Below are 20805 nucleotides of genomic sequence, written 5' to 3' on the forward strand. Positions count from 1 at the left end.
CCCCTTTTATCGTTCGTGGAGTGGCCGTACCAGCCTTGTTGGCTCAGTACCTGCCAGCAGACCTGCTGGACGTGTGGTTGACGGCCTCCACGACGGTGCCCCCAGTGGACCTGTATTGTGGCTGACCTGTGGCCAGGGTAGACTCGGCGTTCTCAGAGGACACGTCTTGAGGCCACGAAGAAAGCGCCGCGGACTCAGCACCTAGCTTCGAGGATCCATAGTCTCCAGCAGAAGACTACAGTGTTGATCCCCTTGTATAGTGTTAATACCCTCCCCTTGTGCACGTTTTACTTTTATATATTTAATTGGTGTTGGTGAATATTATATTATATTAAGTTCTTACCTTTCTTTCCCTACTCCCTTTTAGTTACTTGCGTCACGGATCGCATCCCTTGATAGCCTCTACTGGCTTGGGGCCGGATATATATATCTTCCTCTAACTACATCAGAGTAAGAACCCCGTTGCGTCCCGAGAGGGCCGTAACATAATTGGCATCCCCAGCGGGATCCGTCCCCTTGTTAAGTATGTTTGACAGGGGTGGTGAAGTGGCGTAATCCCTGTATATAATTCCCCCTGTGTGTGACGATTGTGACGTTATACGTCCTGTGCGGTGCTCAGAGTGACTAAGTGCGATATTGTGCAGTGCGGTGCTCGCTGTGATTAAGCGATTAAGTGCAATATTGACTAGTGCGGTGCTCAGTGATTCAGTGTACTATTGTAGAGCGAAGTGTTCGCTTGGACTCGGTGCAATATTGGGTAGTGCGGTGCCCGAAGTGATTACGTGCAATATTGGCAAGTGCAGTGTTTGGTGCGATAAAGTGCAATATTGACGTAGAACAGTGCTCGGGGTGTTAAGTGCTCGTTAAGTGTTCCACCTGTGACAATGGCAGACAAAGCTACCATTGACGATCTGGACGAGGTTCAGGCTTTTCTGAACAGAGAAGATTGTCTTGCCAGATTAAAATATCTGAGTAAACCAGAGCTTGTACTAGTGAGCGCCTACCTGGAGATCAAGATCCGTGCCAGTGACTCCCGTGTGGAGATCTTGTCCAAGGTGCACCGGCACCTGAAGGCAGAAGAGAAACAGGAAGGCGAGACTCCTAGTACAAAGGAAAGTGCAGACATAGCTTCCACGGAAAAGGAAGATAAGGGCAGCGACGTTGACAGTGATGCAGGCGAGCTTAATATCAGCTTCCTAACAGTCAAGATGCGTGCCCTAGAGATCAATCGTGAAATAGAATGGAAGAAAATAGAAATGGAACGAGAGAGACAAGATAAAGAATTAGAGATGAGACGTTTAGAATTAGAAGAAAGGAAAGCAGAGAGAGAAAGAGAAGAGAAACGAGAAAGAGAAGAACGAGAAAGAGAAGAAAGACGAGAACGAGAGAGAGAAGAACGAGAACGAGAGAGAGAAGAACGAGAAAGAGAAGAGAAACGAGAGAGAGAAGAACGAGAAAGAGAAGAGAGACGAGAAAGAGAAGAACGAGAAAGAGAGAGAGAAGAACGAGAAAGAGAAGAGAGACGAGAGAGAGAAGAACGAGAACGAGAGAGAGAAGAACGAGAGCGAGAAAGGGAGGAAAGAGAGAGACAACATGAACTAGAAGTATTGCGATTAGGCGGTGGTCGGAGGCAAACAACGGACACCAGTAGCTTCGATCCGGTACGCAACATCAAAATGGTCCCCAAATTCCATGAGAAGGAAGTGTCAAAATTCTTTGCAGCCTTCGAGAAAGTCGCTGCCTCTTTGGAGTGGCCAAGGGAGAATTGGGCCATCATGATACAGTCAGTCTTGACTGGGAAGGCCCAAATTGCCTACTCTACGTTATCCCTTGACGACTCCAGCGATTATGACAAGGTGAAGAAAGTTGTGCTCATGGCGTACCAATTGGTACCTGAGGCGTATAGGCAAAAGTTCAGAAACCTGAAGAAGACCTCAGAGCACACTTTCACAGAGTTCGCCACGATCAAGGAGCGACTTTTTCAAGAATGGTGTGCCTCTCGGAAGGTGGAGACCAGGGAAGACCTCGAACAGCTGATTCTGCTCGAGGACTTCAAAGATTGTTTGTCTGGAGACCTCAAGACATACTTAGAAGAGCAGCAGGTGGAGACCTTGAGTGCAGCAGCCACCATGGCTGAAGAGTATATCCTGACTCATAGGCCGTCTGCAAAGTACGTCCCGAGGAATTACCAGCGCCGGTTTGACAGACCTCAGGACGATGAAGAGACTCCCGTCCCACGAAGCGCTAAGAAGACGCCCCCAAGTAGCCCCCGAAGAACAAGTCCTAGTAGTCCGAAACACCGTAGTCCGAGGAGGAACATGGTGTGCTGGACTTGTGGGCAGAAGGGACACATAGCTGCTAGGTGCCGAGGTAGAAGAGGTGGCAGCGCACGAAGGGAGGTGATGTTGGTGAGCTGTGTTACATCACCAGTAGGAAACCAGTCTACGACGACGCAGGAAGGACCAAGTTTGTTGGCCCCTCACACTTCAACCGGGTATATAACGAGTGATCATACTGGTAGATCAATTGTAGTGCTCAGAGATAGTGGAGCAGCCCAGTCCCTGATCGTGAAGAGCTCGTTACCCGAGGGAGTAAGTGTGGATGGGAGACCAGAGGTGATCCTGGTTGGGTTTCCTAGGACGCAGTACATCGCCCCCTTAGTACCAATACATCTTGATTCGCCTTATTTCAGCGGCACATGTGAGTTGGCAGTAGTCGATACCCTCCCTGTGGCTGGGATTGACGTGGTACTAGCCAACGACTTGGTGACCGATTGGAGCACCAATCGTCCCAAGGTTGCGGACGAGTCTACCAGAACAGCAAGGTCGGAGGTGACAACAGGCAATGGTAATGTCCAGGTAAAGACAGACCCGGATTTGAACATGTCTAATTTGTCCTCTCACCCGCAGATCGACGATATTCTAGCAGTGTCTCCTGATTCTCTCGACGAGGAACATGAAGTTAAGAAGGCAGAGGTACCTGAGCAAGAAGAGAGGCCTTGTGTGCGGGCACCCACGGATAGCAACGAGTCTGGAGCGAAGGCGGATGTGTGCTTGCGGTATGGCAAGTTACAGCATGTAGTGAACCAGCCAGAGATTCCCCAGACGTCAGAGGTAGGTGCGGTGTGTTCAAAAGGTCTAGTGCCCTCTTCGGTCCAAGCCAGGCGTGTGGATGTGGCCGGCTATGGACATGACTGGCTCGGGAAGCTTATCCCTCAATTGGCCTCGTGTTTCTTAGCGATACTTTGTTTGATTCTCGTATGTGTTCTCGTTTGTGCTCTCAGTGAGGACCGGTGGACGACCCGACGAATGATGGCTCCCATGAACATCGCGAAGAGGTCCCAGGGATTGGAGATTTGTACTGCAAGTGTTGCAGTTGAAGAAGGGACCTGGGAGGTAATAGATGATACAGGAGGTACGATATGTGATAATGTGAGTGACTGTTTCCGACAGGTTGACACCCCCCGCGTGACTGCTGAGCCTCAACACAGCGTTATACGGAACGTTGGTCGACCTGACGGGGGCAGAGCGAATGCCATCTTCGGTGAGCAAGCAGCCCTGTTGGAACTAGGTGTGGGCCTAGTAGAAGAGTGTATAGTAAGTACTGACTTGCCCATTGTCGCTATCACTCTGAATTATCAGACCCCTGTATTCCAGGTTCCTGTCTCCCTGAAGGACCATCGGACTGGCACCAGAAATGCCGTCTGTGGTCAGCCATCATCGGTGCCACGACATAGAGAAGTGTCGAGTCACCCCAGATCGTGTCAAAACCAATCCGTACTAGAGAGGTGTGAGATGATGCCCCTGCTTGACATCGCAGTGGAGATGTGGACGATTATATCAGGCAGATCATTGCCTTCTATCTACAAGTTCCCTTTGTGCCAGGGTTCCTCAGTACAGTTCTGTAGACGTGACAGCCTCGACATCCCAGATTATAAAGCATGCGTGTCCATTTGGAGTTGTGTCGTCGTACTAATTTGGTTTGTGTTTCTTTTTATAGAACCCCACACCAAATTCTTTTTGGTGGGGAGGTGTTACGAACCCGGACCCAGCGTCCGAGCCTGGAGCAGTGACAAACACGCCAGCTGTGGGTCAGCTCCCGAAACCCCCGCCAAACGAACGACGACACCTAGTGAGGACAGCGTGTACTGGCCTCGAGGACCAGTTTCCAGTCTGGTTCAGCGCTCAACACCGCCGCTCCTGACCTCTGGTGAGGTGGTGCTCCGACGACAGCGCCATCTATGGGCTGGATACGTCGGGCGTTTGTATCTGAGCCTGTGAGTGTGGTGTATTAGTATCCCGGTTATTAATGACGTGTCTGCTTACAGAGCCGACCTGGGACCATTGTGTTGAAGGTGGAGTCAGTCTACCCGAGGCAGCCAGTCTCCATACTGTGAAGTTTGCTGCAGCTGTTGTGACGTCGTCCCCCCGGAAGAACACTGTGGTGTGTTAAGCCTGCCAGTGGAGTGGTAGTGGAAGGATTTACCCGGGACCGACGGTTGGAGACGATAATCCACTGGGGTAGTGAGGACAGGAGGGTGATTGGTGATATCACACGAGACTCCTGTCTAGGGCGTACCCCTTTTATCGTTCGTGGAGTGGCCGTACCAGCCTTGTTGGCTCAGTACCTGCCAGCAGACCTGCTGGACGTGTGGTTGACGGCCTCCACGACGGTGCCCCCAGTGGACCTGTATTGTGGCTGACCTGTGGCCAGGGTAGACTCGGCGTTCTCAGAGGACACGTCTTGAGGCCACGAAGAAAGCGCCGCGGACTCAGCACCTAGCTTCGAGGATCCATAGTCTCCAGCAGAAGACTACAGTGTTGATCCCCTTGTATAGTGTTAATACCCTCCCCTTGTGCACGTTTTACTTTTATATATTTAATTGGTGTTGGTGAATATTATATTATATTAAGTTCTTACCTTTCTTTCCCTACTCCCTTTTAGTTACTTGCGTCACGGATCGCATCCCTTGATAGCCTCTACTGGCTTGGGGCCGGATATATATATCTTCCTCTAACTACATCAGAGTAAGAACCCCGTTGCGTCCCGAGAGGGCCGTAACAAGTGTAGATATGACAGAGCCTAATAGGCTCAGGAACCATTACACCTGTTGATTGACAGTTGAGAGGCGGGACCAAAGAACCAGAGCTCAACCCCCGCAAGCACAACTAGGTGAGTACAACTAGGTGAGTACACACACACACACACACACACACACACACACACACACACACACACACACACACACACACACACACACACACACACACGTGGTGCATAACCCATTTATAAATCACATCCATTCACCACGGCCTTATATGAGAGACCCAATGAGCGAGCGAGAACATATATTCACACCGAGAGATGAAACCCGCTTATATATACATATATATATTTGTGTGTATACTGAGACTTGACCTCACTGTGTTCAGGACTAGAGTATACTTGTTGACTGTTCAGGAAGCATATAAGACCACAGATATAGCAACTCCCTGGAGGCTGGTATAGGCCTTGAGCCCACCACCACACCATAAAAGCGAGCCTCATATCTCGCGGTGGGGCCCCTGGCTTTCCTCCCGATAATCTCGAGGCGTCGTGACGAGCCTAAGTCGGCCCCGAGGTGGTCCTCAACACACTTGACGATGTACAGTGCCTCTTGACGTCACGGTGAGGCTAGTGTGACCCACTGTGAAGGTACTGTTGGTTTGTTGGCGCTCATTTAGTAAGCTAGTTCATCTGTTGTTGTTGTACCTTGATGAACTAAATCATTTTTGGGTGGGTTCAGTTCCTGAACCCACTGTGCGTATCTGGTCGTTCTTCACTACCTCTCATGTGAAGGGTATGGGGGTCCACTACCTCTCATGTGAAGGGTATGGGGTCCACTACCGATCATGTGAAGGGTATGGGGTCCACTACCGCTCATGTGAAGGGTATGGGGTCCACTACCGCTCATGTGAAGGGTATGGGGGGTCCACTACCGCTCATGTGAAGGGTATGGGGTCCACTACCGCTCATGTGAAGGGTATGGGGTCCACTACCGCTCATGTGAAGGGTATGGGGTCCACTACCGCTCATGTGAAGGGTATGGGGTCCACTACCGCTCATGTGAAGGGTATGGGGGGTCCACTACCGCTCATGTGAAGGTATGGGGACCACTACCGCTCATGTGAAGGGTATGGGGTCCATTACCGCTCATGTGAAGGGTATGGGGTCCACTACCGCTCATGTGAAGGGTATGGGGTCCACTGCCGCTCATGTGAAGGGTATGGGGTCCACTGCCGCTCATGTGAAGGGTATGGGGTCCACTACCGCTCATGTGAAGGGTATGGGGGTCCACTACCGCTCATGTGAAGGGTATGGGGTCCACTACCGCTCATGTGAAGGGTATGGGGTCCACTACCGCTCATGTGAAGGGTATGGGGTCCATTACCGCTCATGTGAAGGGTATGGGGTCCACTACCGCTCATGTGAAGGGTATGGGGTCCACTGCCGCTCATGTGAAGGGTATGGGGTCCACTACCGCTCATGTGATGGGTATGGAATCCACTACCGCTCATGTGAAGGGTATGGGGTCCACTACCGCTCATGTGAAGGGTATGGGGTCCACTACCGCTCATGTGAAGGGTATGGGGTCCACTACCGCTCATGTGAAGGGTATGGGGTCCACTACCGCTCATGTGATGGGTATGGAATCCACTACCGCTCATGTGAAGGGTATGGGGTCCACTACCGCTCATGTGATGGGTATGGAATCCACTACCGTTCATGTGAAGGGTATGGGGTCCACTACCGCTCATGTGAAGGGTATGGGGTCCACTACCACACAAGAGAGAAGGGGTATGGGGTCCACTACCACACAAGAGAGAAGGGGTATGGACTGCATAATAAATGAAATGAAGGGAAGGGCATTATGAGGAGAAAGCCCCAAGCCATCACCAAAATATAGCACTTGGAAGGGGTCAGGATAAGGATTTGGGATGGGACGACGGGAAAGGAATGGTACTAAAAAAAAGGGGGGGGGGGAGGGTAAAGGCGCACAAATGCTCCCGTCACGGCCTTCCCTTCTCACCCTGGCAACTTTGCCGGGAGGGTTCATGCACAATGTGTTAGCCGAAGAGTTTGTCAAGCAATTTGTCAGACATCTCCAGTCTGCGAACCACTTATAGCGTAGAGCCAGCAAATTGCAATCATTTTCCATATATCATTCTTGTTTGTCTGTTCCCCCCCCCCCCCCCCCGACACACAAACCCCCCCCCCCCCCCCCCCTTCAATCCCCCCCCCTTCAATCCCCCCCCCTCCATTCTTCACATTGCTGTGCCGTATTTAATAAACTTTTATTTTTAAGTTGAAATTAACTTGTCGGCGCCGACGGCCAGGATGCAGATGAGAGGACTGCATCCCTGTCAGTAGTACTTCCCTGGAGGCTGCTGAACATCCTGTGAAGTAGCATCCAGTGAAGCAGCATCCTGTGAAGGAGCATCCTGTGAAGTAGCATCCTGTGAAGTAGCATCCTGTGAAGTAGCATCCTGTGATGTAGCATCCTGTGAAGCAGCATCCTGTGAAGTAGCATCCTGTGAAGTAGCATCCTGTGAAGGAGCATCCTGTGATGTAGCATCCTGTGAAGCAGCATAATGTGAAGTAGCATCCTGTGAAGTAGCATCCTGTGAAGGAGCATCCTGTGAGGTAGCATCCTGTCAAGTAGCATCCTGTGAAGGAGCATCCTGTGAAGTAGCATCCTGTGAAGCAGCATCCTGTGAATTAGCATCCTGTGAAGTAGCATCCTGTGAAGCAGCATCCTGTGAAGTAGCATCCTGTCAAGTAGCATCCTGTGAAGGAGCATCCTGTGAAGTAGCATCCTGTGAAGCAGCATCCTGTAAAGGAGCATCCTGTGAAGGAGCATCCTGTGAAGGAGCATCCTGTGAAGTAGCATCCTGTGAAGCAGCATCCTGTGAAGTAGCATCCTGTGAAGTAGCATCCTGTGAAGTAGCATCCTGTGAAGCAGCATCCTGTGAAGTAGCATCCTGTCAAGTAGCATCCTGTGAAGGAGCATCCTGTGAAGTAGCATCCTGTGAAGCAGCATCCTGTCAAGTAGCATCCTGTGAAGGAGCATCCAGTGAAGTAGCATCCTGTGAAGTAGCATCCAGTGAAGTAGCATCCTGTGAAGTAGCATCCTGTGAAGTAGCATCCTCTGAAGTAGCATCCTGTGAAGTAGCAGCCTGTGAAGTAACATCCAGTGAAGTAGCATCGTGTGAAGTAGCATCCTCTGAAGTAGCATCCTGTGAAGTAACATCCAGTGAAGTAACATCCAGTGAAGTAACATCCAGTGAAGTAGCATCCTGTGAAGTAGCATCCTGTGAAGTAGCATCCAGTGAAGTAACATCCAGTGAAGTAACATCCAGTGAAGTAACATCCAGTGAAGTAGCATCCTGTGAAGTAGCATCCTGTGAAGTAGCATCCTCTGAAGTAGCATCCTGTGAAGTAGCATCCTCTGAAGTAGCATCCTCTGAAGTAGCATCCTCTGAAGTAGCATCCTGTGAAGTAACATCCAGTGAAGTAACATCCAGTGAAGTAGCATCCTGTGAAGTAGCATCCTCTGAAGTAGCATCCTGTGAAGTAACATCCAGTGAAGTAACATCCAGTGAAGTAGCATCCTCTGAAGTAGCATCCTCTGAAGTAGCATCCTCTGAAGCAGCGTCCTCTGAAGCAGCATCCTGTGAAGTAACATCCAGTGAAGTAGCATCCTCTGAAGTAGCATCCTGTGAAGTAACATCCAGTGAAGTAGCATCCTCTGAAGTAGCATCCTCTGAAGTAGCATCGTCTGAAGCAGCATCCTGTGAAGTAACATCCAGTGAAGTAGCATCCTCTGAAGTAGCATCCTGTGAAGTAACATCCAGTGAAGTAGCATCCTCTGAAGTAGCATCCTCTGAAGTAGCATCCTCTGAAGTAGCATCCTCTGAAGTAGCATCCTCTGAAGTAGCATCCTCTGAAGTAGCATCCTCTGAAGTAGCATCCTGTGAAGCAGCATCCTGTGAAGGGTACTTACACCCCTCCCATCTGAGACAGTGGCAGTACTTTAACTCAATACTGTCACTCCATCACAGTGTTCACTCACAGGATGAGTGACGCTGCCCAATACTGTCACTCCATCAGTGTGTTCGCTCACAGGATGAGTGACGCTGCCTAATACTGTCACTCCATCAGTGTGTTCGCTCACAGGATGAGTGACGCTGCCCAATACTGTCATTCCATCAGTGTGTTCGCTCACAGGATGAGTGACGCTGCCTAATACTGTCATTCCATCAGTGTGTTCGCTCACAGGATGAGTGACGCTGCCCAATACTGTCACTCCATCAGTGTGTTCGCTCACAGGATGAGTGACGCTGCCCAATACTGTCACTCCATCAGTGTGTTCGCTCACAGGATGAGTGACGCTGCCCAATACTGTCACTCCATCACAGTGTTCACTCACAGAGTGACGCTGCCCAATAAACTTGCCCTTCTGGCCAAGTTAATGCCAAGTTAAAAAAAAAAAGAAAATGAAATTTAACATTCCATGGAGTGAGTTACAAATTCGATCGATCCGAAGGATATCAGGAAGGTCGCCGACTCCAGCATCAGGGCTTAGAATCTCACACTTTAAGAAATTATAGTAATCCGATTTTAAAAAGTCGACGCTAGGTATATGGCAGGTCAATTATAGTGTTTTTATATTTCGTGTTCACAAAGACCGCATGAACATGAAATTTGTGAATATTGGAATATTGTCCCTACGGGCTCACCATAGCCCGTGCTACATGGACATTTCGTTCTGAGTAGTTGAATCTAAAACAACAACAACGACTATTGTCCCATGCGAGGCGGTTCCTATTATGAATTTGTCCAGCATCGGCTGGACAAATTCTTTCTTCGAAACACTGCCGTTGGTTTCCTTGTCGAAACTATGTCGAAACAAGGAAACTTGGTTTCCTTGTTGAAAATCCCAACTTTCCCGTTGGTTTCCTTATGTTACTTGACAAGTTGTTCCACAGACCACCTATCCCAATTTTCAAAAAAGTGTTTGTCTAATTCTGGTCTAATGTTTCGTGTTGTTCTGGAGGTTATCTTGAGGTTATCTTGAGATGATTTCGGGGCTTTTTAGTGTCCCCGCGGCCCGGTCCTCGACCAGGCCTCCACCCCCAGGAAGCAGCCCGTGACAGCTGACTAACACCCAGGTACCTATTTTACTGCTAGGTAACAGGGGCATAGGGTGAAAGAAACTCTGCCCATTGTTTCTCGCCGGCGCCTGGGATCGAACCCAGGACCGCAGGATCACAAGTCCCGCGTGCTGTCCGCTCGGCCGACCGGCTCCCCTGTGGAGGCGGTGGAGGCGATACTTGTGGAGCGCAAGTTGTCTGCCTATTTGTAAGCCTTTACGTCTATTGTTAGTCATTTCTGGGAAGGAAAGTCGTTTTAGGGACCCCTTCTAAGAAAAGATTCGTAAGAGAAAATACTGGGGATTACAATGGGGCTCGAACCTGCGTCCGTGGAACACGCACAACCACTGGACAAAGGTCAAGTTGAAGTTAAGGATATAATTAGAGTTTTTCATTGTTAACGCTTATGGATATGAATGTTAGCATCTTATTTGACCTTATTTCAAACTTGTATGATAAAATACAAACTCTAGATAACCTCAAGATGACCTTTCTGGTTTTGGATCATTACTGATTATGGCTCTTAAATCCCCTTTTTTCGCAAATGACTCAACAATTGTACACAAATAATTAGAAGTGCTTAAATTGTAAATATATATCTTTTGTATGTACGTCTTCAAAGTCTTAACTCACCTTAAAGGTGGTTCAAACGTTCTACCCCCTTGTAGGATATCACATCCAAGCACTAATACATATATATATCAGATATAATCCTCACGCTTATCTCTGATAAAGCTCCAACTCTCACAGCATTTACACACACATCCCAACTTTAAGCTGCAGCTAATCTGCGATCTCTCTCCCCCATCATCCCTTGCTTAAACCCACTCTAATTTATTCGCCCCTGGGTGGGGTACCGGCTAGGAACGGGTCTCTCTCTCTCTCTCTCTCTCTCTCTCTCTCTCTCTCTCTCTCTCTCTCTCTCTCTCTCTCTCTCTCTCTCTCTCTCTCTCTATTTCTCTCTCTCTCTCTCTCCCCTATGCTCTTCCCCTCTCCCTTCCCGTCTCGTTTTTTCCACTCTCCTTCATCACCCCCCCCCTCTCTTCCCTTCCCCTTCATCCATTCTCTCCACCTTTCTCCTCCTCTCCACCCCTCCTTCACGCCTCCCTCACTCGCACCCTCTCCATCTTTATACTTCCTTATTTTCCCTTCTTTCCTGCCCTCTCTTCTAATATCCCCCCTCTATTTCCCTTCCTCTCTCTCCCTCTTTCCTCTCCTTTTTGTCTTCCCCCTTCCCACCTGGTCTCTCTCTCTCTCCCTCCTTCTTTGTCCCTCTGCAATCCCTTTTTATTTTTCTGTATCTGTCTTTGTCTCATAAAATGTAATACTGTAATCCGGTTGATTTCACGTTCAGCGTTTTCAAGCAAGCCATGAACGTGGATGAATTTTGTTGTATTAACACATTTAGGTACATCTGCATTTGTGCAGCTACTCTAGGCTATATGAAGGGGAGTACAGTGTGTCACAAAGCTAGCTACGTGGAGCTAAATATCCCCATCACACAGGATGGTTAGTCATACAGAGGCATGTGATCAATAGTCTGCGCTGGCAAATTTTTTTTTTTTTTTTTTTTTATTAAGTTATGAGGTACATCTGCATTAGTGCAGCTACCCTAGACTATATGAAGTGGAGTACAGTGTGTCAAAAAAAAGCTAACTAGGTGATGCTATAAAATCCCCATCACACAGGATGGTTAGTCATACAGAGACATGTGATAGGCGGTCTGCACTGGCAGACTCCGGATGCATTTTGAGGATATCAACAACACAAGATTGAATAAGGTAGCAGTGGTAATACAAGTCCCCATCTCGCAGGATGGTTAGTCATACAGGGCCATGTGTTTAATAGCCTGCACTGGCAAATTTTGGGTATACTGTGAGGATATCTTCAAGAATACGAGAGTGAATAAAGTAATTGCAAAGCTCCAGGTACCTCATGCCAACTGGTCTGAAAGGTCTAATAACTGGGCATTCAGTGATGTAGTGCGGGAGATCATGCCGTAGTTCCTGCTCACAGAGTTTGCAACTGGAGTGCTCAGGATTGGGAGACCCGTCACCTGCAGCCACCTGCCACAGGTAACGGTAACCCAACCTGATCCTTGCAACCACTGTGTCGCACAGTCTAGTGGACGTTTTGTGCTGTCCATAGATGTAGGTTTCAGATCTGAACAAATCATAGCTTTTTATACTAGTACTTTCAGGTCGTTGGGAGTCAGTAAGTTCTTTCCTATCAGATCTGAATGTTTGGACCAATACAGTTTTGACAGCAGAGATGGGGATACCTAGATCTAATTCAACTTCAAACTTGTTACACGCTAGTTTGGCTGCAATGTCTGTCTCATTATGATGGGTTATATTTATGTGTGAGGGTATCCATACAAAGGAGATTCGAGACCCTTTACTCTGTGCATCAATTAGGTCATTTATAATTGGGAGTATTAGGTTCTTGCTGTCGATCTTCCAAGAGAAGTTTTCGATTGCTTGAAGAGCAGACTTTGAATCGCAGAATATTATTCCTCCTCCAATATTTTTTAATGTGTTGGTTGCTAAATGTAATGCTGCTAGTTCTGCTTGTGTGGAGGTCAGCCAGTTGTTTAACCTGACACTGACAGACTTTGTGCAGATATTATTTCTATAAAACCTACATGCCGCTGCAGTCCGTCCAGTAGAAGACTGGACTGAGCCGTCGGTGTAGACACAGTGCTCGTGAGATCTTAGACTCTCGATGGAGGAGGCAATTGTTTCAAGAGTGACAGCTTTGAGAAGAGCAAGATTCTCATTATCTTTCTTGGTGACAGGTGTGTATGATACTTGAATGGTGTGGTACAGGTAAAGAGGAATAGCAGAGACTGGTAGATTGCACTTAAAAGGAATGTTAAGTTTAATGAGATTGTAAGCATTGTTTCTCAGCCAATTATCATAAAAGGAGTGAGTTGGTATGTCGGCACCAGTCAAAAGGGTGTTAACAGCACTAAATAATTTGTCTCTGAGCAATGCAGGAGATGTAGGATCTCTCATGACTTTAAGACAGAAGGTAGTGTTAACTTGCATTATTCTCTCTAGTATGGTTGGAAACTTCAGTTCTTCCCTCATGTTGATGATTCTTGTGCATCTTGGGGCACCAAGAATTATCCTCATGGCCTCGTTCTGTATTACTTCAAGTTTGTCCAACACAGAGGAGGGGAAATTAATTAAGTGCAGAGCATTATAATCAACGAGAGATCTAACAAACATCATATAGAATAGTCTAGCATATTTAATATTGATACCAATATTCTTACCAGTAAGTGTTCTCAATGGTTTTAGTCTTTCGACAAGCATCATTTCTCTATGGAAAACACAACCCTGATTTCATTTCTGATGATAAAAATAGCAATTGGGAAAGGCGGTGGTGAGCAGCAACATAGGTGCCGATATTTCTTAAAACGTGGCACGTGGGTTGACCCCGACTGGCCTGTGAAACTCCATACGCCCCTTTTATCACGTGGGAAAATTGGTGGAGGCTATAGCATCCTACTTCAGACAGACAGACATTCTAACTCACCCACCAACCATCCCCCCCTTCATCAACCTTCCTCTTAAGTGCCTCAGCCCCATTAACCACTTTCATCATAGAGTCCCTCCCCCCACCCCCCCCCCACCCCCCGCCTCACCTCACGAGGACATCCACACATCCACCACTTGAATCAGGACAGGTGTGTTTAAACCTAATTGGGTGTCCCCTGAATCATCGTCTTCAGTGCCACACCTTGGTGCCGGCACCTGCAAGGTAGCGAGCTGTTGTGTGTGCCAGGAAGCATGAGGAGAAGAGAGGGAAGAAGAGGAAATAAGAAAAGAAGGAGAAAGGTAAGTAGATGGAGCAGGAGGCGGATGGAATAGTAGACACCGGCAAGTTGGTTCGAAACATAACAGAGAAGAATAACCGAGAGCGTACATGAGCAGTAAGAGAAGGGTAGAAAAATAAATAACATTGAGGGGGAAAATTAATGAGAGGGAGAAACACGAATGATATGATCAGGTATGTCATCATTCGCTGTAATTAATGAGCGAGATTAATCCCCACAACCGGATCATGGCTAATGCTATGCAAGGTACATTATATTACGGTTTGCCTTGATACAGATATCTGTATAATATAACCCCCACCCAAATATATGAAAGTGGACGATGTTTCGGTCGGTGGTGATGGACCGAAACGTCATCGCTATCAATTCACAGGAGTGAGTCTAGATGGCTCACTCTTGTGGAAAGTTTCAGCCACGTTATCTCCTCTTAAAAGACTTAAAGACTCCTCATAAAGACTAGCGGCAGATCACCGGACTAACTCTTGACAGATTATCTTAATGTTATCGGGTACAAATATTTATTTAAAAAAGGCAAGAATTCCCTCCTGCGTTATACAGGACTTTTCATTGACAGATTTATGGACTCTGAGAATTTTGGACGTAAAATATTTTGGGTCGGGCTAAAAATTATGGTCTGCTGGGTTCCCCACAATTACTTTTTTCCCCACATCATTTAAATATTCCACTTCCTGATTTATCACTGGGCTATGGAAAATTAGTCAAAGAATATGTGCGAGAAATAAAATTTCAGCTTTGAATTACGGTATCAAACAGCAAGTGCTGATTAACTCTACAGCTAAACAGTTCTTGAACTGTATGTTTTAAAGTGTAATTAGGCATTCAACATTACACTAACAGTTAAGAGAGGTATACTTCTAGCCCTAATAATTACTGTAACAGTTTCTAGAGAATATAACTAACTTTTAGAAATCATTTTGAAACGAACAACTTCATTTACCTGAAGACTGACTCTGGATCAGTCGTCAGAGAGAGTCTCTCTCTCTTGAAAGAGTCTCTCTCTCTCTCGAAAGAGTCTCTCTCTCTCGAAAGAGTCTCTCTCTCTCTCTCTCCCTCCCTCTCTGCTTCCTGCTCTCTCTCTCTCTTCTAATATTTGATAACCGTAGTGTTTAATTGTCACCCTCTGCCATTCTACCCAACAAGCTGCAGGTCTCATTGTTTACAAGCGTAAACAATGGAATGTCACTTCTTGCCATGTATATGAACGTCAAGGTGACCAAAGACCGTGTCGAGACCTTAAAACACTACACTGACTACAGTACGAGATCCCGTTCACATTTGTGTTAAGATATATAGAATTACGGATCTAGATAACAAAGTTAAATGGTTACAAACTAGTGTTCAGACGCAACGAGTATCCAAGCTGCTAGCAACAGTTGGAAGTCTTGGATGATAACAAGAAATTTGGTTATTTAGATACGAAATAAGTTCCAAGTGATAAACTGGCGCTCAACACCGTAAGCTTTTGTATACAAGAATCGTGCATATACTCACACACGCAAACCACCCTGCATACACGCAAACACACGCGCAATATACATACTTACACGCAAGCAAATGTACGCTTACACACTAGAAGCAAGGCTGGTGCTGAACTGACCTGTCTAAGTGGATGGACAAATTATGCTGCGTGACCAGCGCCAGAAGATGAGTTCTAACTCAAGTTCTGAGACAAATAAAAAACCTATCAATAATAACGCAAGCTACAGCACTAAGACGAAAATGGTCATTTGGGGTTAAAATAATGGAAATTCGTAAAACATAAGTTACCGCACATCTCAAGCGACAATTATATTGTAATCCAGTTGTAAAATGTTCTCATAATTATGTGTAAATCGAGCTAAAAATCTGATTTGAACCCAGATACAGGTCAGAGATTCGGGGGGACCTGATTGGAATAAAACCAAAGAGTTGGTCAAAATTCACCATATCTAAAAAAAAACAATGATTTCATGGAAAAACTCTGCCAAACTGGTAATCCTCAGCGCTTCTACTACCTTTGGCCGCTAAGTGGAACAAGAGTTTCGTCAGTGTGGAGAATGTATAACATCCCCTGGATGTTGCTGAGGACTTGGCTAGGATCTGCCATAAAGGAGTGACGTACAAAGCTTATTAAGATATTTGGATTTAATGGGAATCTTCTGCATCCGACTGGAACCTGTTAGATAAACAAATATTCCAGGTTCGTCATCAATCAGTATTCCATGGAAGCTCTCATATAAGCAAGTGTACCTCAGGTGGGTGTAGCGAAGTCGGACAGCTGCTATAGAGCGTACCATAGGGTCGACTGTACCCCCAAGGTTATGATCGGACCGCTTAAGCGGAACATCAACTTTGATAACATCCTGAACTTAGCGCCAGAGGCTGGAACCAATGCACATAATTGAACACTGACTGTCTCAGGAGACAAGAAAGGAAACAAAAATCTTACTGATAAAATCCCCTAAAGACCATAACTTGGGATACGACGTTGGAAAACTTTTCTTCCCCCTCAAATAATTCCCATTGTCAAGCAACTGACTTTCCCCCAGGATGCGACCCACAGCAACTGTCTAACTCCCAGGTACCTGTATTATTGCTAGGTGAATAGGGGCATCGTAAGAAGCGTGCCCAACTGTTTCTGTCTAATTTCAATCTAATTTGCCCCAAGTTTTCCTTGTCCGACGATCCTATCTTACTTGTGCCACAACCCAAGACGTTGTTCTTAACCCTTCAATGTTGCGACGAGAAGTCAGGGTAATAGACACGTGGAATTTGAAATACGTCTATACTGTTAGCAATATAATGTTGCAATAAAATACATATTTGAAACTTTACAATTGTCAAAATGTCAAAATGCTATATATTTTTGTCTCCTCCGAAAAGCCTATGCCACAGAAGCCTATGCCACACTGCGCACATATAAGGCATTATTCCCACAACTTGTTCGGCGGTATTAGGCCGTTTAATTTACTGAGAACATGAAAAGTAATTAATGTTCCCAAACATTCCACAATCAGACAGACACGGCTGTGTTGACAACGGAGACATACTGAGCTATACATTCACGTACACACACCAACGCACAAACACATGTAAAATACACATACGCAAGTATTCATGCATGAATACATAGCAATATGCACAGCACGGTACGCGCGCGTCTGCAACCCCAATAAACAATACTACGGTTGAAAAAGAAAATGATTTTTTGAGTCAACTTCTGAAAACTGTGCATATTAATTTGATATACTCTTTCCCTGTTCTCTCTCTCCCTCTCCCTCTCGCTCTCTCTCTCACCTATCCTTTCACCTGACCTGTCATCGCCGACACATGTCCCTCAGTTTCCCATTTTTCATGAAAACACCTTTTATTCCACATGTGTGTCGGGGGGGGGAGGGGGTGGAAAAAAAGCAGCATTGAATGTAGTGAAAAGACTTTCTGGTGGGTCTATGGTGTATAGGATTCTCTGATTCCTAACTTGTTAAAGAATAGGTGAAAAGGAGATTATTTCGAAGCTATAATGACTTCCTGGAAGTCCGGAGTATGGGCCCTGTGGTCCTAATGTGCCACAGAGCTCTGTCCCCTCCAATTTAATCCCTCCAGATTCATATAATCATAATCTGCACAGACACACACAGGCGTCGCTATATATTTGTTTAATGTGCTGTTTAATCATATTTTTACAGCGCCAATGATCTCGAAATTAGTGCACAAGTGAAAGTTTAATAACTCAAAATAATTTGTCAGGGCATCAGCCACCACCACCACCGGATGAACATCCTCCACTACACCTCCACTACTTCGTGTCCTCTGTTATCCCACTACACCACCTGAATATGCCCAGTGTCCACCCACTACCCACCCTCCCAACACACCACCACCCCCACCCCACAAGGAAATGTATATATTTTTCACTCATAACCCTGGAAACAGAAACCGTAACTGTCCCTAATTTCTGCTTGTTACAACTTGTAATAAAGTTGATACATCTTGGCTTAACGTGTTTATGACGTATTAGAACGTTGTTACAACATGCTATATTGGTTGATATAACTTGTTAGGTGTTAAATTTGTCCGAACGTTGTGCCAACGTCGTAGTTTCGCTGTGTGTTTGTCCCGTAATATGTTGAGTGTGATGTGTCTTTATATAAATATACTGTATATGGACACGTTGTACTGAATGGGGGTGAGAATAGCTTGAGCTACCTCATCCCTTGTGTGTTTTTATACCTCAATAAACTTATTTGAATTTGAATTTGAAACTCCCAACAAATTATAAAAAAGTATCACTGAAGAGCGTCTTAGGCTGCAAAACTGCTCAAAGGTACTGTGGATATTCTGTAAAGGCAAATTGATCATTGGAATTTAATGACTTCAAGAAAGGCAATTAGTAATCGATATATTACATTACCACTTGTATTCAAAGTAATAATAATATATTTTTTATAAAAAAAAAAATCTGATATAATAAAATGAAAACAAAATAGACAGCGAGATTCCTTAACACGCACGGGCCTAAAATAGGGTTGTTTGTGCCTTTATTTACACAAACATCCGGGACGTTAGCAGTGCTTGCAGTAAACTCTGCTTGAAGGTCCCATCAGTGATAGACTTCCGGCACGCCAAGCATTATATATTAGCATATCCTTCAGCCCTTAATACATCTCCATACTCACCTCCAACCCAACACACCTCTCACACCCCTCCCCCCACTCCCCGCACACACACACACACACCTCTTCCTACCCCCCCCCCCCCCACACCCATTTCCTACACCACCACACATCTCTTCCTACACCCCACACCAACTCCCATACCCCATCCCAAGGACCCAACATCAAGGCTTCATCATGAGCTGCTGACTTTGTATTAAGTTAAGTAAAGACACTGAACGTTTAGTATTACAATTTCGCTCATATTCCATATATGTCTTGTGCAGGGCCACTGGCGGAGGTACACATGCACCGAGGTGGAGTACCCAGCTTCCCTCAGTGTATACACCGAGGTTAATTTAGTCCTGGACGATATTCAGGACTCAACTGTAACTGCTGATTGGTCAGCGATCGTGGCGGCCTTAATAACCCACTGCTAACACCACACGAAGTCAAGCGACACCTGGCGAGAATGAAGAGCGTGCAGCCTCGAGCTTCTGGAGTTATTTACACCGTCAGTCATCCCGCTGGGCACTTGTGAACACTGATGTTGAACACTGTGAACACTGATGTTGAACAACTCCACGCGTTGTGTCCGTCGCCTTGATGAGGTCACGTTATTATGAGGAGACGTCGCTAAGCCACGATGACTATGTCACTCTTTGATGGTAAATGTTTAGATGTGACTATTCTGTTCTCTGTGAGCTCCACACACACACACACACATACACACACACACTCACACACACTCACACACACACACACACACACACACACACACACACACACACACACACACACACACACACACACACACACACACTCACACACACACACACATACATACACACACTCACACACACACACACACACACAACGGTCGGGGCCTGGTGAATAGCGCGCAGGACTCGTAATTCTGTGGCGCGGGTTCGATTCCCGCACCAGGCAGAAACAAATTGGAAAAAATTTCTTTCACCCTGAATGCCCCTGTTACCTAGCAGTAAATAGGTACCTGGGAGTTAGTCAGCTGTCACGGGCTGCTTCCTGGTGTGTGTGTGTGGGGGGGGTGGGGTGTGGAGGAAAAAAAAGTAGTTAGTAAATAGTTGATTGACAGTTGACAGGCGGGCCGAAAGAGCAAAGCTCAACCCCCCAAACACAACTAGGTGAATACACATACACAGAATGCCTGCCTTCTGAGACAAGCTTTCTGAAAAGAGAAGTAGAAGGACAATACGAAAATGTCATAGCAAGCAAGGCAAAGACTCAACCTAAATTGCTGCTCAACCACATCAGGAGAATCACAACAGTGAAGGAACAGGTAACGAAACTAAGGATAGGAACAGACAGATTCACAACAAACGACAAGGAAGTTTGCGAGGAACTCAATGAGACATTCCAGGAGGTCTTCACACTAGAGCAAGAAGTCTCAGTGATAAGACAGGGATTAGTTAACCAGGTACCACTAGAGGAGTTCGAGATTACCAGTGGGGAAGTAAGGAATCTTTTGCTTGAGTTGGATGTGCAAAGGTTATAGGCCCGGATGGAATCTCACCATGGATACTAAAGGAAGGAGCAGAAGCACTGTGCTTGCCTCTCACCATGGTGTATCACTGGTAACTGGTGAACTGTCCAAAATTTGGAAGACGGCTAATGTAGTCCCAATATACAAAGGAGATAGACAGGAGAGACTGAAGTACAGGCCAGTGTCCCTAACTTGCCTACCATGCAAGTTGATGGAGAATATTGTGCGAAAAAACTAGTGGAGCATCTGGAGCGAAAGAACTTTGTTACACAACCTCAGCATAAATTCAGGGAGGGCAAATCCTGCCTCACAGGATTAATTGAATTCTACGACCAGGCAACAACAGTTAGGCAAGGAAGAGAGGGGTGGGAAAACTGAATATTTTTGGATAGCCAGAAACCTTTTGACAAAGTACCACACAAGAGGCTAGTGCTCAAGCTAGAGACATGATCACTACCTACAAAATTCTCAAGAGGAATTGACAGAGTAGATAAAGATAAGTTATTTAACACAGGTGGTACGCGAACAAGAGGACACAGGTGGAAACTGAGTACCCAAATGACCCACAGAGACGTTAGAAAGAACTTTTTCAGT

At 46.3% G+C, this 20805-nt stretch overlaps 2 protein-coding genes across 2 annotated transcripts in view; both read right to left on the reverse strand.

Moving 5' to 3' along the window:
* The window catches only part of LOC123762694 (5-hydroxytryptamine receptor 2A), a 513254-nt gene that overhangs the window by 472016 nt on the left and 20433 nt on the right, over positions 1 to 20805 (reverse strand). The window lies entirely within an intron of this gene.
* The window catches only part of LOC138369165 (polysialoglycoprotein-like), a 43713-nt gene continuing 30311 nt past the window's right edge, over positions 7404 to 20805 (reverse strand). Inside the window, exons 2-3 of the mRNA XM_069332102.1 lie at positions 8094 to 9054; positions 7404 to 7691 (exon numbers count right to left, since the gene is read on the reverse strand). Coding sequence (XP_069188203.1) covers positions 7404 to 7691; positions 8094 to 9054 — 1249 coding nt within the window. The remainder of the gene's footprint in view (positions 7692 to 8093; positions 9055 to 20805) is intronic.

This window comes from Procambarus clarkii, chromosome 27 (assembly GCF_040958095.1).
Source record: "Procambarus clarkii isolate CNS0578487 chromosome 27, FALCON_Pclarkii_2.0, whole genome shotgun sequence".
NCBI classification, from domain to species: Eukaryota; Metazoa; Arthropoda; class Malacostraca; order Decapoda; family Cambaridae; genus Procambarus; species Procambarus clarkii.